At 45.6% G+C, this 22,149-nt stretch overlaps 1 protein-coding gene across 1 annotated transcript in view; it reads left to right on the top strand.

Annotated features, from left to right (window-relative positions):
- The window catches only part of LOC135394220 (kyphoscoliosis peptidase-like), an 85,034-nt gene that overhangs the window by 20,883 nt on the left and 42,002 nt on the right, over positions 1 to 22,149 (top strand). Inside the window, exons 2-3 of the mRNA XM_064624836.1 lie at positions 3,706 to 3,843; positions 5,508 to 5,854. Coding sequence (XP_064480906.1) covers positions 3,718 to 3,843; positions 5,508 to 5,854 — 473 coding nt within the window. The 5' untranslated portion in view covers positions 3,706 to 3,717. The remainder of the gene's footprint in view (positions 1 to 3,705; positions 3,844 to 5,507; positions 5,855 to 22,149) is intronic.

Below are 22,149 nucleotides of genomic sequence, written 5' to 3'. Positions count from 1 at the left end.
CCCGGTGCCGGCTGTGCTGTCTGGGGTTTTTCCTGGGTTTTCCTCAGACGCTTTCAGACATACGTATGTCGGCACAGTTCCCTTAGAAGCCGGCCGAGGACGCACATATTCCCCCAGGGCGTCAGTCGTGACGTTGCCCACATCCGTGAGGCCGACAACGGCGAGTTCTTTCACCACCACCACCATCATCATCATCATCATCATCACGTATTTGTCGTTATCGTCGTCTTTCGTTGTGTTTCGACCACGTTCGGAAGCATGTGAAGCCTAGATTAGAAATTTAGATATAGAGCACAGCAAGGTATAGAGGATGTTCCTTGTATTACAGCCGTCTTGGTCTTCAAATGTCATCATGTGTTCCCTATAGTTACTTGTACATCGAAAGCGGAAATGCTAAAAAGCGAGGTAGTGAATCTCACTATTTTTATTCTACCGAGCCACCTAATACAGTATGACTGGCCCGAAGACTTATACAGTAACTTGAGTATAGAGTATCCATGTTACGTACGAGGGTGGTTCTATAAGTTTCCGGCCCGACCAACTTTTAATAGTCATAGAGACGAAACAAGCGTATCACTTTTCGACATAGTCACCCTTAACTTCGATGCACTTTTGACACCTTTCAATCAGCATTCTTATATCCTTGAAAAAAATAGTCCGAAGTTTTGTCCGCAAAATGCTGGAAAACTGCCTCTTGCACCTCACTATCGTTTTGAAATCTCCGTCCTCTGAGACCCCTCTTCAAGTTTGAGAACAGGAAGTAGTCACTCGGTGCCAAGTCTGGACTGCAGGGTGGGTGGTGGATTTCTTCGAAGCCGCACTCCTTCAGTGCAGCCTTGGCAGCAGAAGCCGTGTTGACAGGGGCATTGTCCTGGAGCAACCGGACACCTCGACTCAACCTGCCGCGCCTCTTTTCCCTGATGGCGTCTCGCAGTCGGTGCAGGAGTGAAGCATGATAAGTCGCATTCACTGTGGTGTTTCTCTCTTTGAAGTCGATGAGGAGGATCCCGTGACAACCCCAAAATATTGTTGCCATGATCTTCTTTGTGGATTGTGTGATCTTGGCTTTTCTTGGGGGTGCTTCTCCTGGTTTGCGCCATTCCATCGACTCCTTTTTCGAAAGGGGATCATAGTAGAGCACCATAGTCTCATCCCCTGTGACAATTGACTTCAATATTTCTTCTTCGTTCTCTTGACAGAGCTCCAAAAACTCTCTGGCACAGACGACGCGCTGTTGCTTTTGAACTGACGACAGAAGTCGTGGCACCCATCTCGCACTGACCTTTTCCATGTGAAGGCCTTCGCCGATGATGCGAAAAACGGTTGTTTTGGAAAGCCCCAGCCTTTCTGAGATTTCCTTCACCTTCAGACGCCTGTCGCTCAGCGCTTCCTCCTCGAAAAGAGACAGATTTTCTTGTGTCACCACTTCCACTAGATGACCATCGCGTGGATCATCTTCCATGGACTCTCGCCCCTGTCGAACCTGCTTAGCCCAGTCTTTTACCGTTGTGTACGACGGAGAGGCTTCCCTGTACACGCTGTCCAGTCGCGCTTTAATTTCTTTAGGCGAAAGTCCCTCTTTTGTCAAGAATTTTATCACAGCGGTACTGGATTTTTTCCATTTTAACTGAAGAGTGCACCCTGCACTCTTAAAAATGAACTTCACCGCATAGCACTCTCCTAGCCAACCATCGTCTCGAATGATATCGTTATCTGCCCTGATTTGTTGAAAACGAGGGCGTACGCCTTTTTTGTGACACTTATGCTGTTCATAATTGTCACAAAAAAGGCGTACGCCTTCCGTTTTCAACAAATCAGGGCAGATAACGATATCATTCGAGATAATGGTTGGCTAGGAGCGTACTGTGCGGTGAAGTTCATTTTTAAGAGTGTGGCTGTTTGAAATGCCGCTCTCCAACCGACAAAAGCATGGAGAGGGTTGAGGGTGGTGCTCCGGCCCTCCAACAGATGGCGCCACGCGTCCTTAATCGCATTTTCAAATTCGCGCGCATTTTCTACCTCGGGCCAGAAACTTATGGAACCACCCTCGTATTCTTAATAATCTTGAGATGATGACATGAGGAAAACCGAAACATTCCCAATGATTCCAGAATCGTGAAAGAGGGCACGAAATAACGAAGAGACCTGCATTGGATGATGACATCACGAAGTTCAAAGTCAAAGCCCTAAGATTTACTCGGCATGAAACTATTTCATAGGGTCCTATACCAAGTTTTGAATTGTTCTTGACAAAAAAATAGAAAAGAAAGACTTTTATTTCCAATGCAAAGTATGGATGCACTCCATAATAAAGAAAGCCTGGAAAGAGGCAGAGTGGGTCCAGTTTTTCTTTCCCCCTCTCTCTCTCTTTTCTGGCTCTATTGTTCCACCCACAAACACATTTTAGTGTAGCCTGTCATGACTGGGTGGGGACTAACATCTTCATCTTTTTCTTTCATGTCCGATCTAATCCAATCCAAAGAAAGCCTGGGCTATGGGCGAAGTCACGAAAAACAGACACGGCACAACCACGCAATGTGTGTCTGTCGTGTCTGTTTTTCGTGTCTTCGCCCATATCTCAGGCTTTCTTCATTATGGAGCACATCAACACGCTCCCCTGCATCTATATATTATCATCCAGACCGTCCGTTACCGTTCACGTGTGAACGGTGGCGTTGAAGGCAGACTTGTATACACTGTATACAAGTTACTCTATACTATACAGTAACTTGAGTAGGTGTTTAAGTTACGTATCTTAAATACTTTTGCGAGTACATGTTAGTATTTACTATTTAGTAACCTAACTTGAACACGTTTTCAATAACTTCTCATTTTCCAAGTTACTTTGATGATACCTCTGCGCGTGACACACAGGTGGAGCGAAAGATTCACTTTGGCAATGCGCTTTGTGCTGTACACGTCCCTCTTGGGAAGCGGTAGCGTTGTAGCGCTTCGGATTTGGAAGCATGCATGAGGCGATGTGTTGTCCTGAAGAGTATGCGGGTAAACCACTGAGACCCCAATCAGACAGGGTAGAAGTCCCGTGTCGAAAGTCATAGCGAGAGAGGGCAAGTAAGAACTCTTTGTGAGGTCACAGAAACGATAAGGAGAAAAAACGACAGTAAATTCTGTCATCTCTGCAGAACATTCGTTCTGATCCGTAAAATGTACAGTACTGGAAGTAATGTGTTAAAAAAACATGGGGCAAATTATCGGACAGTAATTTTCAAAAGCAGCTGTTCCTGTGAGGTAATGAAGCCTTTTGCTACATTGTCAGCTTCGCTTTTCGTATTTTGTGAGTATCTTGCCGAAGCCTAGCTTGGGCCGACTAGGATATTATTTTAATTCAATGCGTGTAGAAAACACTTTTTCATTTTTGTGCAAGCTCCACCGTAATATACGCGTCTCTTTGATTAAGATGTTAAGGTCATGATTAAGAGGTTAGGTAAGATGGTCATGATTAAGAGGTTAAGGCAGCTGATATTGTGCTTTTCGACATTGGCTTCAGACTTGATTAGATTATGAAAGAAAAGAAAAAAATAATGTGAAGTTGTTTGTCCCGGCGGGGTCACGAACGGCTACTTCAGTCATCGCAGCCAACTCTTCTGCGATTGCACTTCTTTCTATCTAACTTCGAGCCCGTTATGATTTCGACTGAGCGCGAATATATTTTTTTCTAATATACGCAATATTTATCTTCTACAGGTTGTCCGTAAGATGGGGTGCGGGGTGAGCAGAGTACATGCCATCAACTCAAATACTAAGCACGGCTCCGGGCCACAGAACGCCTGGGGCCAAAACGCCTCCATGGATACAGAAGGACACGCTGACGCACAGGTTCAAGTAAGTTAGCGCTGTCCTAAGCGTCAAATACCCACGCTTCTTATGCATCTTCAACGCAGAAATTATTTTTCTTCTTGGTTTAGATTGCGGTGCTTGAACTCTCACATATGGCATGCTTGTTTTTCTTGCCCGCATTTCCTCTACCATTCGAACTTTATGGAGGAGACAGATAATAACAGAGCATCTTGAATTTTATCTTGCATCTAAGAGCTCTTTCAATGGGTCCATTTTGCATCCGTTGAAAACACGTACGAGAAAAATGTTCGTGTGAAATAAGCCTGAACTGCATGTTGAACTGTAGCAAAAAGAGACAAAAAAGAAGAAGGAAACAAGAGGGAGAGAGGGAAGATGAAAGCACGCGTTCAGTGAAAAAGAGCAGGAGTGCCATTGTCGCTAAGGGGTCCGGACAAGGGGATCGTTAGTGGAATCACGTGGGAGTTGTAGCGCTTTTTGCGTTGCTAGAAATGATGAAGAGCAATGGACACTTCATAATGACAGCGACGGAGAAAGGAAAGACGTGTCCATCCATTTTTTGTTTTTCCTTTGCCGACGGAAGAGATGATGATCAGTCCTCGAAGGAGTCGGGACTGTCTTTGTCTGTGTTCAACGAGGATTGATTGTAGGACAGAGGCTTTGCAGGATGAAGAGCACTGAGCAGTGAAATGCACTCTTGTAATAAAGATGAAAAGCGCACATTCGAAATCAAATATGCCCAATAACAGTCATTGCAGTAAAGACGACTTTTTTCCCTCAAACAAACCTAATTCAAGGATTACTCTAGGTTTCACTGGTGTGGTGTTGATTGACGCAATGAGCCCACTGACAATAGGGCTGTTTTCTCTCTCTGTGTTAAGTGACAGGTCAGCTATGGAAAACTTTACCCTACGTCTGTACTGTGTAAACGCCATGTATGGTACCCCGTGTAAGCTTTCTCGTGGTAATCTTGTCTTGTACTGGTGGTGGTGGTGGTGGTGATGATGAAAGGGCTCGCCGTTGTCGGCCTCACAGAAGTGGGCAACGTCACGACTGACGCCCTGGGGAATGTGCGTCGTGGGCCGACTTCTAAGGGAACTGTGCCGACATATGTCTTGTACTTTTTGCTGAATCCGGTACATCTTGATTGGAGTTAGAAACACATCCAATCACTTCATTGTCTGGCTTGTTTTCTTCTTCTTCTGTTTCTTTCCTGAACTTCTGTGTGGAACTGTCGCATTGAAGTAACCTACTTCTTTGTTTGCTTTTGCGTATAGGCTATATATCGTAAACCACACAATGCACGCTGGTCGCTGTCTAATCTCCTCGCCATTTTGATTATCTCGTCTATTATGCTTTCATAGTCGATATGCGTGCTAGGCATGGCAAAGAAGGAAAAAGTAGCGAATTTCCGTTCCATTCCATCTCCATTTTTTTTTCTTTTAAAATCACTCACTCCAGTCAGAGAGTCTCATATTTAAGTATGGTACGCACACTTCATTGTTCTTGTCCTAACATGAGTAGGCAAGACACAGTTTCCACGCGCATGCTGCTATCACATATTACACAAAATATACGCACAATACAAAATATAGTAGAAAAAGTAGAAAATAATGAAAATACAAAGTATATTCATATATTCACGCTACCCTATAAACGCGACGTATTTGTGACGTATCCATGATACGCAGGTGGAGCACCGCTGTGAACAAGCAGACCGTGTCACACAGACGGACAATTTCATGTTCGACGATGATGACCTTTACTTCTCACTGGGAGACGACTGCGAAGATTTCGATAACTGCACCGGCGACATCTCGGCCGCTCCATCGCACGACACGATCCAGCCGGACCCACTTCTGTTGCGAACACCGGACCATAGATGCGACGGCCAAGACATCAAGCGTCAACTGTTGGAGGATGCCGAGCAGAAGATCATGCTATTCACGAGAAAGATTCACTTTGGTGTTGACATGACACCTAGAGCCGTGGCTACGAGTGACATTGGGGTGCAAGCAGGGTGGACACGAAACAACAGGTGAGTCTGTTGTCTTCTCCCCTGTAGTGTACAGTCGGTGCTTATTTTGCGGCGACACTATAATAGCGTCATCCTGAAACCGGGCGCGCAGCTTGAACATAAGTCATCCAAAACATCGTGAATAGCCTTGGTGGTTCTGCGCACGCGCAGAACATAAAGAGAGCTTTACGCATTGCGCAGATCCACCACATCCCTTACGTACGCACAGGCGACAGCATACGATATACTAAAAACCACCACGCTGTCCCTAACGTACGCAAAGGCAACAGCGTACGCTATACTAAAACTCACTAGTATCCAGAGTAGAGCGCGCGCGTTAGCATCCTGTGCACGCGTTAACTCGCAAATACCCGTTGCATGCGTATTTGCGAATACAGTACTACGGTACGGTACGGTACTGTCGAATAAGCAAATTAACCAGGAGCGTTTACACTGCAAAATGATGGTTCCCAAGCAAAAATGCGCATAAAGGACGCATGTCATATTAAATAGTCACCTGGCTGAAACTTTTGAGCTACATGTTGAACTCCATCACTTTCACTCGTTCATCTGTTTGTCTGTGTGTAAGCGTCCTTGGGTAGCCAGTTCGATTTCGACGCAACTCACATCCCCATTTTTTTCTCTTCATCACGTCACTATCACCACATCCCTGTTTGCTGTGGTGAATGTTCCTTGAGGTGGAGTTGGCGTATCAGCTAGCCGAAGTTTGCATCACCAAGGATGACAACCTGACGTCTCGCGCGAAGATGAAGGCGCGTGTCTATGGAAAATTGTTACGGGCACCAACAGGAAACTCGAAAGAGAAAATAAAAATAAAATTGAGATTTTGGCTTCGCTAGTGTGAGACCCGCAACTCCACATCACTTGCACCAGTTACTTTGGTGGAAAACTCCTGTAATGATGATGCCAATGATGATGATTATGATGATGATGATGATTATGATGATGATGATGATTAGTGGTGCTGGTGATTGCGACAGAAAACAACTGCACACACACTGAGATGTCACAGAACGCACAAACACGCAACACGCAAACTGTCGAAAAGGAAAACCCACAAAACACACATAGGCCCAAAACTTGTTGTCTGCATCAATGTCCCGGAAAAAATTCACTACGGCGGAGAACGTTGGGAGTCTGACGCTGTGATTCCAGTGCCCAAGTACTTTTGAAACGCTGAGCGGAGGCCGTCCACTGCTGCCAGCTGCGACTATATAGCAGGCGACGAGCTTCAGTGTATCGTACGCAGGACATGAAAATGTGCTCAACACCTTCCACAACACGGCACATGGAGCAGTTTGGGGAGGCTGCTTTTCTGATCATGGTGTAGAGAGATACGGCGCTGCATAGGACCTTCAGACGAAACCGGTGGATTAGGGTCTCCAACGACCGACGAAGCGAGGCTGGGACCCACGAACGAAAAATTCTGAGTCTATGCTGATCAGTGGAGGGCTTCCAGAATCACTGCGCCACAGGTCTCTGCTTAGTCTCTTCGTTAAAGAAGTCGTCCTCCCATGCTCTTCGTTAAAGTTAAGCGAGTGTCAAAGTGGATAAAATACACCTTACGAACCGGACCGGACTGGTGTGCCAGGGAAGCCGCTGCATCCGCCGCGTCATTCCCAGGTATGCAGGAATGGCCAGGAATCCACTGAAGGATGATGTCGTGTCCTTGTGCTACACAGGCGTTGTAAGTCTTAATGACGTCGTGTACGATTGAAGCAAGACCTGCTGATACGCACGGCGCTTGTAATGCTCGCAATCCGGTCTGTGAATCACTGTAAACAACCCATGATTTGGGGTCTTCATGTGCCTCTATAAATTACATTACCATGATCACCCCGTGTAGTTTGCGGCCGTGGACGACGTGCGATGAGACAATCGTGCGCAGCCCTCAATGCAGAGCTCAGGGACGACATATGCACACGTGGATCCTGACTCATTTGTAGACGCATCCGTGAAAACGCACACTCTGTCCCTTTGACTGTGCATTACCTGAAGAGTTTGCTGACGCACAACCACTTGAGGGCACGAACTTTCTCCCCGCGAGACCCAGTACTTTCGCGAACACCCGGGGCTGTAGCAAAGTCCATGGAGGGCTGGAGTACACTGGCAAAGGCTTATGCCGGGGGACGTAAGTGCGGCACGGCATAATAGCTTGATGGAACTCGAAAAACTCCGTGTCGAAATAGCTCTTGACAACGGGTGCCAACGAAATCTCGTTGTTAGTCGAACGTAATGGCGAAGCGATTCTACCACCCGTAGCACAGAAAGTGGGGGCTGTCTCGCCTCGGTTACAACAGCTGCATTGGACGCTGCTCTGGGAACTCCAAGGCAGATCTTGATGCTCTTTGGCAACGCACGTTCTAGAATCATTTCCGACGACGGCGCAATATCATGAAGAATTGGGAGGTGGAACGTGAGGGGAGATCGTACCAATGCAGTATGTAAGGTAAGCAATATGTACATTATGAGCCACATCGATCGACTTCTTTCCTTAAGTTTCCTTTTTTTTCGTTTTCTTTCCTTTTTCGTTTTTTCCTTATTTTTTTCGTTTTCTTTTTATGAAAGGAATAGCAAGTCGGTCTCTGTCTGACTAACCTTCCCTCGTTTTTTTTTTTTTCAATAAACATATCCCCCCCCCCCCCCATCGACAACCTGCCAAAATCGTCGGATATTGGTACGAGCATGTAACTTGTCCTTGGCTGTTCACTATTCTGGTAATTTCTCACAAGTAATCATCTATGAGCATATCTACACTATGGAGCCCATGGAAAACGATCTCCATGGAAGACACTTGCAACAATCACCTTGTGTCCCGTAAAAAACATTATGCCTTTGTTTACTAAAGCAAACGACGAACTATGACTATAGATAAAAGAACAGAAAATCTGCAGCAGTTGATGGGGACTTTAACGAGCTGCATTTGTGCTGATGCAAATACAACGCAATCGAATAAAGGAAGAGCGGGGGGGGGGGGATTTATTGGGGAAAAAGTAAAAGGAAAGGTAAAAGAGGAAAGGTCAGCGATGCAGCACGCCGACTTGTTATTCCCTAAACAAAAAAGGTACACAAAAAAATAAAGAAATAAAAAAGAAGCCCGGCTCACAGGGAGCTCAGGAGGCACGTATCACGGAGAAAGCGGAGCACCGCCTTTGTGACACTCCACTGGATAGCTCGCTCGCTGCACGTGACAAACGAGTGTTGCCAGGGAAACATCCGTGCACACAAGCTCTGAGAGGCGTTGCCAGAGCACGGCCTGATGATGGTGACGCTGACAGTGGAGGAGCTGCATGCAACGAAGAGCAGGAGGGAGACATGAATAGGACAGCACTCTTCACTTGCGCAGTTAAATGTCATGACCTTAATTGCCCCAATTTCCATTAGCGATGCAAATAAAACACTCATAGCATGCTATTACTTTGTGCTTACAATAGCAGGCACAATAAAATGGGCATAACGATGAAAGCGTGAAAGGAAAGCCTAAGTTTTGGACTACATTTAATTTCTCTTCCATTCAATCAAATCCAACCCCAGAAAGTGTGAAAAGCAAATTCTACTACCTACACTCTCGGAAAAAAATCGCATAGTAAGAGTAAAAGAACGATGCGTTTTTTTTAACCCTTATCCTATACGTTAGCGCAGTACGGATAGACGCCGTTTATTTATCCCCCATATGCCACATAGTAGGAATAAAAACGAAGGACGCTGTGAATGTCAAAAGGGCTTCTTGACTGTCGTCTTAAGCGTCTGTTGGATAAGCAACTGTCTGGAATGCTGATATGAGGGGGGGGGGGGGGGGCAATGCCACATGGCACAAAACGGTTTCCCGTTTGCTGCTGCAGCTTGTTGCTGATCCAAAAGAGGTGGCAGTTGACTGTCAAGTACGCCACAATAGCTAGGAATACTGCACTGCAAAATCGTATGACAAAACACAGACAAACGCATCCATCACGTGAATAACGGATATAAAAAGCACGTTCTTGCGCAAAGCAAGCAATATACAACAGTTCTTGCGACGGTCAAAAGAAAAATAAGAAGCACGATAGCATCACTTGAACCGGGTTAACTCTCTCACCATAGCCCGTGTACGCCGCTATCTCATTTAAACCAGAACATCTGGATACATGGAAGTATTTCCCACAGGGTTAGTAGCACACATCTAATAAACCATAATACAACAAAAATTCATCAAATTATTCCAATTTATCGAAGGAAAGAGCCCACAATAATAGATGCATGTGTTTATAGAATACTGCACCCGTAGCCCGAAAATGATGAGGCATAAGGTGCACGTGACCTAACATAAAAAAAAAAAGGAACAGCATATACTAGCCATAAACCAACAGATTACAATAACTGCAATATTTTACACTAATACAATATGACATTTGTGCATCTTCACAATACTTCAGCACAACGAAATATAAATTGTAGACTAGCTATATGAGCTAGTAATTCAGCAGCTATATGAGTATATGAGCTATGTTTACGTTTATACTGTAAAAACATACAATGAGCGTTATACCACAGGATGAGACATCGAGGTACACAGAGTATGAGACATCCACAAAAAAATCTATAGCAGACAGGTCATAAGCTAATTGTTTATAACAACTGCGGTATAGTTCAGTGTATTCAGACGCAGCGTTTATCCGGCAACGCATCATTATTCATGAAGTAGTCACAACTTACAAGTCATCTGTACAGAAGGGTTGTACTGGTTGTATATGAGGGACGGAGTAGAGTCCTGTGTCCTTCTTTCAACAATGTGACGCACATTTAAACTCTCGGGAGCACTTTCTAATACAGCTGAGGGTGCATGCGGGGTATTGTGCAGTGCAGCATGACGACGAAGAGCGTGTCCCGTTCCTGGGATGCTGGAAATAGAAGTTTATTGTAAAAAGAGCAAAACAATGTGCTTGCTGGTATTGTCAAATGGCTGCGCATGTCTCTTCAACAGTAGATTCCAAAGGTATGACCCTGTTTGAAGTATCTGAATGAGAAAGCTAATCCCGAAAATATGCTAGTGCCGTAATAAATGATGCCGATGAGGTGCCCTTTGCCAGACCTGAGTCCATCTCCGCAGAGGCCGCTTACATGAAATAGTCATAAACGTAACACGGACTTCAAAAACCACTTACTGTACAGGAAACACTCTCGTCCTTTAACATAACATTTAACTGAAGTATTGTTAAACTCATAAATCATTTTAGCTCTCTAAGAAGTGGCGTTTCACACGTTTTTTGCACCACCACCATCACCACCACCTGCACCACGTTATCGAAAATCGTGACTGCTTTTTACAAGTCAGAAAATCCATTTGCTTCCTGTCAACACATCATGCTGCGCTATAATCAGCAAGAATCATCCAAACAGCTATTACAAGAACGGAGTGAGGAATCGTAAACACTGATGCTTCAACAGCAACACCGAGAAAGGCACGTCGAAGAAAAACGAAAGCGAAAAGAGCCTCACCTATAACAAAATGATCTGCTCGTCGATGACCACCACACATAAGGCACCACCACGGTGGACAACGGGCGTACACAAATAAATTGGCAGCGTGGGGATAGCTGGGCGAATCACAACTGTTTAAGCAGCGTCCGCGTAATTGGCTCACTACATCCGGCGACGTTGTCTCGTTCGATGCCATTTCTTCCTGCCACACGTTTCACACAAATGAAATCTGAAGTTCAACTAAACTCAAGACACCCAGCCCAAGTGACAGCTTACATTGCTAGACGGTGCATGACGTGAGATCATGAGACGCCAGAAGCCAGAGTGATCGTTAACTAGGGATGTGCCAACCGGATCCGCGAATCCACGAATCCTCGAATCCTAGGCAGGGATTCGAGATAGGCGAATCCGAATCCCTGTGCCCAAAACAGCGAATCGAATCTTTCGAATCCACCAACCACGTTTGTCTGTTTCTTTTTCAAATTGGCGCCTCCGGAGTCCGCCGAAAGCCTGATTGGCCGACAGGTGTTTTCTTGTGTGTTTGTTTACATTGCTCTGGACTGAAAGAATTCAGAACTGTTACATTACAAGTCTAAAAGTAACCTGGTTTTGCTTTTGATTGTTGCTTAGTTTTATGAAAATAATTCAGACTCGAGAATTTCTGCATTTCTTGTAGTCGATGAACAACATGTTAAATAAATTACGTTTAAGAAGAACTATATGGGTATATTTTCTCCTGAAACTGAAGCATTATTTAATTTGTTAGGTATCATATTCTACTTCAAAACACTTTTCACAATAAGTGTTTTTGTTTTTTTCCTCCTGGCTTTCTAAATTCTTTCTAAAGAAAGGATTCGAAAGATTTGAGATTCGTAAGATTCGTGGGTTCGTAGAACCTTCCTTGGATTCGGATTCGGATTAGAAAAATTGTGGATTCGTCCCACCTCTACCGTTAACCAAGCGAAAGAAAAGACGCTTTGCACACGGAACTGTGCACGTGTTCTCAGAAGGCAGGGACCGTATAACAAATGAAACACAATACGCGTCAATATAGGCGTAAAGGGCCAATACTCCGACGCAGAGCCTGAGTTTATCCGTCAAGACGAAATCTTATCCGTCAGAATATAAGAGTGCCATTTACGTGCCCCGTGCCATTTACGCATAAAACTCCGCCCTTTACGCTTACAGCGGACGCGTTTACGGGTACACTCTTAGAAATGAACTTCACCGCATAGCACGCTTCTAGCCAACCATCATCTCAAATGATATCGTTATCTGCTCTGATTTGTTGAAAACGGTAGGCGTACGCCTTTTTTGTGACAATTATGAACCGCATAAGTGTCACAAAAAAGGCGTACGCCTCCAGTTTTCAACAAATCAGGGCAGATAACGATATCATTCGAGATTGTGGTTGGCTAGGAGCGTGCTATGCGGTGAAGTTCATTTTTAAGAGCCTCATGCTCTTAAAAATGAGCCATGTCACGTCGAGACTGGGAGGTACCCGGGTTCGAATTCCGGTGCCGGCTGTGCTGTCTGGGGTTTTTCCTGGGTTTTCCTCAGACGCTTTCAGACATATGTCGGCACAGTTCCCCTAGAAGTCGGCCCAGGACGCACATTTCCCCAGGGCGTCAGTCGTGACGTTGCCCACATACGTGAGGCCGACAACGGCAAGTCCTTTCACCATCACCACCACCACCACCATCATTTTTAAGAGTATACGTCGGATACGTCGTCAGCCATTTTGTCGAAATTTACGCTTAGTAAGGGTAAGATTGGATGTAAGCGTGAATCTATCCGTTTCTTTCGCGAGAGTGTATGCGTTAGGCCGCGGCGTACAAAGGGCACTGAACTGTTTCTACACTCTTAAAAATGAACTTCGCCGCATAGCATACTCCTAGCCAACTATCATCTCGAATGATATCGTTATCTGCTCTGATTTGTTGAAAACGGGAGGCGTACGTAATTTTTGTGACACTTATGCTGTTCATCATTATCACAAAAAAGGCGTATGCCTCCCGTTTTCAACAAATCAGAGCAGATAACGATATCATTCGAGATGATAGTTGGCTAGGAGCATGCTATGCGGTGAAGTTCATTTCTAAGAGTGTACTTACTTGCTGCTTTAAAGATTCCCAACATTACATAGATTTTCGAACCCAAAAACAGCGACAAGTCATAGACTTGCGTAACATTCATATCAGCGCAGTGCACAACAGAACATTCTATGCACCTTCACGAATTCCCCACTTTACTGATTGAAAGCAGCTTCTTGCCTAATTCCTTCCATCCTGAGAGAATAATAACCACGATAATGCTCGTCCTAGTATCTACTTCATAAAGCTCCAACTAAGCGCACCGAATATAATTGTTTACAATTAAGTCAGGGTCATCCGACGTGCTTTAGCGCAACACGACAAAATTTACGAGATCAACACTGGAGTTGAACACTGCCGAAGCAACGAGGTTCGATCCCTTCTATACCAGTGCTCAACGCAATATAATTACCGATAAATTACGTCACAGATGTTATTCCCCGAGCAATAAGCGACGTTTTATATCGTCCGGCTGCAGCGCGGAATACCAAGGGCGGAACAGTTTCACGGAAGCACTTCGATAAGTCATGCATAATTCCTGGAGGTCAACAAGGCAGCAGATGTATATCGCCGCTGCATACGAAATTACCATCAGTATCTCATTATCCAATATCGTAACATAAGAGCACGAGGCCCAAAGCGTTACGCAATTAGGAGTTTTCGGCAATTAGTGGCTCCATTGGAGGGAACAACGGGAAGTGGAGTAGCTCTAGAGCAGTTTAAAAGCAGACGAGGAATTTAGTGGTGAAAGAGATTGATGGGAAAGATCTGAACGACGAAAAGAAAGGAAAATTAGCGAAGAGGCTAAATAAATAGCGGGGACGTTTTATTTGTTTGTAATATAGGCTAGGTGAAAGCTAATCTGCGTTCGGCTAAAACGGACTTTTCGAAGTTCTGATAACATTGATGAGCAATATCATGTGATATTGTAACGAGGGATCATATCATGGTCGATGTGATAGTGGGCAAGTCGTAGAAGACAATCTTGTATCGGGTTTTTGTGTGAGATTACACGACGAGATCTGAGTGAGTGCACGCACATGGCGCCCACCCTCTGCAACACGCCGTGGATCCTTCTCTCTCACTGTCGCTTGGTCCTGGCCTTCCGCAACACTACGTATATACAGTCGACCCCCGTTTATCCGGACTTCATTTATCCGGATCCCGCGGTATCCGGACAAAAGGCACGGGAACGGATTTTCCTCCATGTATTTTGTTCTCGTTTATCCGGACTTCAGCTTCCGGACTCGGACAAGAATTCCAGGGAACGAAAGTCGAAAATTCTTGTAATCCAGCTTCAGTTATCCGGACTATCGTGAGTAAGAGGAGACACTGACCCCGCTTCGTCACCCTTTTCGCTGTGTTGGGGTTATTCCCGTCACACCTTAGGGACCTACATTCCTCCGTAGGGGAGACAACCGTGCACGATGACCCCCTTTTCTATTTGTGTGCGTTGGGTCACGTTGACCGGTCGAGTCAATTGGAAATATCTCGAGCAACTGTCCGGTTCTAGAGGGGAAAACTCCAACCCGAGGCCTGCTGCTTACGGCCCGTTGGCCGATGAAGACATTCCCCTATAGCTGAGCTGCGATCCCTGATGCAGAGGCTCACTGCGGCTGCCGTAGATGATGCTGCGGTTTCTGACTACGTTGACGTTGATAAGGATGATGACGCGTGCGCAGCTATGACTGATGACGGTGTGATTGCTGCTGTTGCCTTCGATGATGTGCAGCAAGACGGCGCCGATGACGCCAGTGAGAAACAAGGCTCCGACATTGACACTTTGCATCCGCACTGAAATTCTTCGAGCAGCCCAACAGCGTGGCTCAACTCTATGCAATTAGCAAAAGTTTGCAGGAATCGAGTGTCTACACTACTATGTAACAGCTGTCATTGACGAGATTTCTGTGTTTTAATTAAACCTTGCTCTGTAGGACGTTTCTATTCGGTCGTTTCATTTATCCGGATGCCCCGGTATCCGGACGATTTCGCCGGGAACGGCACCGTCCGGATAAACGGGGGTCGACTGTACCTTCTTCACCGCATGCGGCTGAACGTTGGGTTTACCCCAGTTATGAGGAAGCGCCGTGGCCGCGTGCCGTCAGACCTTTGTACCACATGCACTGTGCGCGCTGACCTACACCATCTACTTATGGACTGCCCCGTCTACCAGCGGGAACGTGAGGTCTTGCAGCACAGGGTGCACGCAGTCGACCACCGCCCTTTTACCCTCGGCAAGGTGCTGGACCCCTGGTCCAGTGCCGCTCATATGTATCAAGGTATCACTTTTGGAAGTTTCTGCCATGAACCGGCCTCTTCAACATCGTCTTTCATTGTCTAGAATTAGCACTGTGGCAGGGCTGAGCCTGCATCAGCCCCATCTCATAATCATTTCTCTGTCTGTCTGTGTGTGTGTTGTGTGAGACTGATTTCTCTTATGCAATCAAGAGGAAATTGATTAATATACATGTATATTTAATTAATCCAAGTTTATGACATTAGTGATATGTAATATATATATCTGTAGATACTGAACAGTCCCTCTCACATGGACAATTTATGCTCAATCGCTTTCCCATGTTCTATGGAGTTAAATTGTTGTAAGGCACATCGCTTCTTTACTTAAATTGCGTTTTTGAACATGTGCTGTATGCAAACACAGGACAACCCATTATATGATGATGAGGATAGGACAAAAAATATGGAAAGATATAGCGTGTGTAATAGCATTTGTGCTGGTGACGTGAAGTACACCCTGTAGAAACAGAACTTCACGAGATAAACACACTAAAGGCCAATCAAGCAGTGCTACTGATGCGGCACGTTGGTAATAGAATTACGTTGGTAATGGAATGGAAAGGCCAATCACTGCACAGACTGATACCGTCATCACCACCTCTGATTCGGGGACCTTTCCTATACCTTTCTGTGGCCGTTAACATCGATGCAAATGTCACAAAAGGGTCTCCTCATTTGATAAGTTATCACATGAAGAGAGAGTACGACATAAACGGTGGTGAAGCGGGCAAGTTTGTACAGGTCTAACATGATGAACTAGCACTACACACAACAGGGACCGACAGAGAGGAAAACACAGACAGAAGAATCTTACGGAACAAGGAAAAAGGCATCACTCTGTATATGCCAATTGCATCGTTCAGTTTGTACACATGCAGTCGCTTTTATACTATATACGTGCGACACTCGTGTGGGTAAATGCCGGGTAAATGTAAAAGTGCGGAGAGAATATAGTGATCTTATCTATGAAAAACACTTAGCGCCGCGAAGCGACTATGGTTATGAGCGGCGTACACATGCCGACAGATAGAGAGGACAGCAGGAAGAAGTGAATGACGGAGGGGGGGGGGGGTGTTAGGATGCGTCCTGGGTCGACTTCAGGGGGAACTGTATCGATATTCGTCTGGAAAGTCTGTCGAAAAACTCAGGGACAACCTCGGACAACACAGCCGGTGGTAGGGTTCGATCCCACCACCTCCGACCCGATCGGCCATACCACTGGTAGTGAAGTTATGTTTAGGGTGTACTGCATATGTTGTCACGTTAGCGTTCCCCTGCAAGAGTACATCACGCTGTGGATGGGAACTATTCAACGAATACAATTCATCGCTACTGGAAGCAAACTATTTTGTCTCGTGCGTAAGGTGTGAATAAAACCCGTAGTGAACCGCACATCACGCCTACATCGACGTTCTACTCTGTGACAGACCATCGGCCTCCTCCATTAGGTACACACGTCTTGACGCCGACCAGCGGTACACCGCCGCCGATATAAATTGATGCTGACCGTTTTTAGCGAGCGAACACGGAACGCCCTCCGCAATTGGAATGCATCGGAGCCCATAAGCAGCAATTCATACGGCACCATTTACTGCCTGTGCATCGGGGCCGAGGCCTGCGTGCGGATCAATAGCCATGTCGCCTCGGCCGTCGATTGCAGTCGATACGCCATAGGTGAACCACCATAAAGTATGCCATCAAACAAGGTACCGGTAATGGGAGGCAAAACGCGTGCAAAGGCAAATGGGTGCAATGTTTGCAACCGGTATTGTGCGTGCTGTGTTATTGTTCTCTAAAACGGAGTTCCGTTTACTGATCGAAGGAAACGATTGCTCGCCTTTATAAGTGTGTTTTTAATTTTCATTTCTCCCAAGAGTCTCATGAAACTCAAATCAAGTGGCGTGCTGCTATGACCTTTTGACCGTACATCGTGGAGTGCCGCACAGGAAAGAGAACAACAACTTTATTTAGATGATGATGATGATGACGAATGATGATGATGAGTGGGGAAAGAAGTGAACGTCATGACTACAATTACCCAGAAAACTAAGATCAGGAGCGGTGTTTTTATTGTGTAGCCGGATGATAGCGTCACGTGTTTAGTTGACATTACCATACTTGACGTATACCGAGAGAAATAAGCTGCTCTGCAAAGGAGGTAGTGAGAAAATGGAAAAATGGTTGACGAAGAATTGCGACGAAAAAAGAACACAAAACGACTAATAGAAAAAAACAAAACAAAAAGAAACAAATAACTCTCTCTGTGCTGAGGTCTGGAGCAATCTTTTATCTACTCACTGTACTGTCATTATTGCTTACGGTTCTAACTTGAGGAAAAACAAATTGACGATCCAGCCAGGAAGAAGGAGCAGAGAAGACTATTTTTATTGAAGGTGGATGCTTTTAGGCACTGTACATTTACGAGACACCATAACAAAAACTAAAATGCGATGTATCTTACATATACAGGGTGCGTGACGTAAGACTGACCAGAATTTTGATAAAAAAGCTATGGGAGCAACATACACGCTGTTTTTGCAGTTGAGTTCCACAGCCACGCGGACATCCTCTGGAAGAGAGTATGTAACGACCAGATGACTAATTACCTGAAATTAATTAATGAAATTTTTAATTAAGGAATTTCGGGCAAAAGCGAGATAGCAGCGATTGAGAGACTATCCTCGTTGAACACCACTCCACGTTTAAAAAATCCTGAAACACGCACGTGCGCTAAACTATCCATCCCCGAGTTCTTGTATGCAAATGAGCCGTAATCGAAAAAGCGCGCCTGAGAAGCGAATCACCTACGCCGACGGAGGTTTATCTGGACCGGAAAACGGTTTATCTGGCCAGCTGAGCGCCGCCTACTCCAATTATCTTCACCGCTCAAATCACGTGGCCCTCCTACGTGAAATGGGCGCCGTACTCCCCGCGTTCCCGGTCGCCGGTTTTGGTTTCGGCTCATTTGCATATAAAAATTCGAGTATGGATATTTTAACGCACGTGCGGGTTTCAGGATTTTTTAAACGTGAAATGCCTTGCAACCAGGATAGTCCCTCAATCTGCCATCTCCTTTTGCCCGAAATCCCCTAATTAAAAAGTTAATTAATGAATTTTAGGCAATTAGTCATCTCGTAGTTGCACACTTTCTTCGAGAGGATGCAGCCTGGCCGTAGAACTCAACTGCAAAAACCGCGTCTATGCTGTTCTCAAAGGGTTTTTATAAAAATTCTGATCAGTCTTACGTGAAGCACCCTGTATATATTACTTTCTAATTTCGCGCAGAGGACACGTCACTCTTAAAAATGAACTTCACCGCATAGCACGCTCCTAGCCAACCATGATCTCGAATGATATCGTTATCTGCCCTGATTCGTTGAAAACGGGAGGCGTACGCCTTTTTTGTGACACTTATGCTATTCATAATTGTCACAAAAAAGGCGTATGCCTCTCGTTTTCAACAAATCAGGGCAGATAACGATATCATTTGAGATCATGGTTGGCCAGGAGCGTGCTATGCGGTGAAGTTCATTTTTAAGAGTCTAGGAGTGGCTTCTGTTTTTCTGATAATGTGAGGCCCAGCTTAAGTTTACTGACGTGATGGCTCGTATAGTTGCGTTCGAAGGTACGAGTACATATCCGATGGCTGTGACCGCAGCACATGCGAACTCCAGCGGAGCGAGCATTCACGCTACAGTGTACAGTACGGAGGTACAGAATCCGAATCTAGTAGCGAAACACAACCACGCTGCGGTTAACCTGCCATAGTCGCAGCACAAGTTGTGCGGCGAAGTATCAATGCAGGCAAACTGTTACTTGTCCACGCGAGGCACAGAAGTGATGACGAGTGCTTTTTCTGACTTCCCGCAGAGTCGGCCAAGTCTGACGGTGCCAGAAGGGTGCTGCGTCGCGGAGCGTGTTGATCCAATCCCACCAGCGAAACACGCTTCCTCCGTCACGCAGAAAAAAAAAAGTCCTCATTCACTAGTGCGATTGAATTTGAGCTAGAAAAGAATCAATATGGAAAGCAATTAACTGTGTGCAAAAGGAAATGCTCATGCGAGTATGTGCTGCCAAACACAAACAGCACTATGCGCCGTGTAAGGGTAAAAGAGTTCTTCAAAGCCACATTTAATTACTCAGTGTTCAGTATATTTTTAGAGTTGAGCCTCCTTTTGTTCCTTGGTCAAGGACCCTCGGTCCGCGGAGCAACTGATACGTGCTAGGTATTTGAGACCCTTGACATACGGGGCTCTCACGAATAACGACAAGTACTCCTCCAGTCCTCCTATACATGAAATATGTTTGTGCTTTTGCTGTCCCGCATTCTGAACTTAAGTTGTCCTGCCTCAAGAGTATTACAAAAATGTAACATGTTATGATCCGTTAGACCGTGTCATAATGCGATAACAGAAATATGTTTCGAGGCTGGAAACAAATTCAGCGTGGGGTCGCCACGGCCTGGTTAGGGGATAATTTGACGGACGTTAAACAATACACAAATGTCAATAAAATCAGTACACATTGCACAGTTTTTTGTACCACTGTTGGCTCCAAGTCGATCGAGCTCCATTCGATTGAGAAGGGAAGTTGAAATCTTTGTCGAAAAAAAATATGCGAATTTGAATACATTTCGATATAGAGTGGAAAACCTCTCCACTTCATCGTCTAAACATAATTGTTGTGGTTGTTGTTGTTGGACGGACGCAGCACCTATACATGTCCTAGCCAAAACTGTTGTGCTGCGGCATGTACAGCTCCGGTCAACCTTAATAATATAACACTGGAAAAAATGTGGTCTCGTTCCCGAGCGGGATTACAGCAACCCTTGGGACCATGCGGAAATCTTAATTGAATAAAATTATTCTGTTAGTTCAACGCAAGGATTTTGTTCACTTAACATTCCTCCAGTGCCCCACGGGTGACTGTTATCGCGCTCGGAAATGAGACCGATTTTTTTTTTAAGCGTTATTATAAAGGTTGACCGGAGCTGTACTAAGTAGCACAGCAGTGCATTCATTTGTGTTGGGCTGCTGTGAACAGCAGTGCACATCACAGCATCGAAGCTGTCATCCTGTAGTCACTTACTGTGGTCACTTAGAGTAATCACTTACTACGCAATTAACCAGTGACTGTAACTGATAACTACTACCCACAGAGCAACATTCATGTTCAATACCAGTCCGAGATAGATTGTGAACGAAGATGTGACTATAGTTTCTGAAATCAGAGATACAAAAAATAAATTCTAGCAACAACAACAACAGATATATTCTGATGATGAAGTGGGGAGGTTTTCCACTCCAGGAGTGGAACGCTACCCCATAGCTAGGGGGTCTAATATGAGTGGCGGCAATGATGAGTGATGACGATGAGAGATGACGGGAATGATCGGAGCGGCGATGGCGATGGCTGAACGAGATCGTGATGGTGGGAATGTCCGAGAGCGCTGCTGGGGTCATAATGAGTCCTTTAGGCCTGTCGCCTCAAAAAAGCCAACTACATGACGTAATGCCGCCCTGGAGTGGGCCACGGTGTCCCAACGGCCGAGGATGGTCGACAAGTTGAAGGGGCGGCAGCCAAGGGTGGCAAGCTGTGACTGCAGTGTACGCCTCTCGTTGATATAGGTCCGGCAGCGGAGGAGTATGCGTTCTACGTTGGCAAGTACACCACACTCGTTGCACATAGGGCTAGCCTCACAGCCTAGGTGGTAGCGATAGAACGGAGTGAAGGCCACATTCAGACGTAGCCTGTGGATGAGCGACTTCAGAGGCCGAGGAAGCTTTGCAGGCAGCCGGTATGACGGCGTTGGGTCTACACTTCTTAAAGAGGACCTAGTTGGGATGTCGTGTTGCCACTGTAGGGTGGTAGACCAGGAATCGGACAAATGCCTGAGAAGGGATCTTCTGTCTCCTCTCGAGAGAATAATGGGCATATAAGGCCGTTGTTGATGTGCAGCGACAGCAGCAGCGTTGGCCTCGTGGTATCCAGTTATTCCGCAATGCCCTGGAACCCACTGAAAGGCAACGGACTGGGAGCGATCTTGTAGGGACTTCAGGGCTCACAGGATACCTATCACCACTGAGGAAAGGGAACCGCGGATGCCCATGTTTTTAATTCACAGGAGAGCTGCTTTGGAGTCGGTGTAAATTACCCAGTGCCGCGGTTCACACGAGAAATTGGGAGCAAGAAATTCTAAAGTATTACTGGAACCAGTCAGGAACTAGTTACAGTTACTTTAGAAAGTTGCTATCTGAGAAATATTTATTAATTACAGTTAATGGTTAATTGCTCAGTAAGTGATTATTCGTAGCAAAGTTACTAACCAAGGCGGTGTGTAGAGCGCCTCACTTCCTGCTGGAATATCCGAGATAAGGATTATGGCCCGCATTCATGCTAAGCCCCGACTTTGGCATCCCGTTAGGGTGCTGCTGTATACACAAAAAC

The sequence above is a fragment of the Ornithodoros turicata genome, chromosome 5, assembly GCF_037126465.1.
Source record: "Ornithodoros turicata isolate Travis chromosome 5, ASM3712646v1, whole genome shotgun sequence".
Lineage (NCBI taxonomy): Eukaryota > Metazoa > Arthropoda > Arachnida > Ixodida > Argasidae > Ornithodoros > Ornithodoros turicata.
This window is presented reverse-complemented; position numbering and strand designations above follow the sequence as displayed.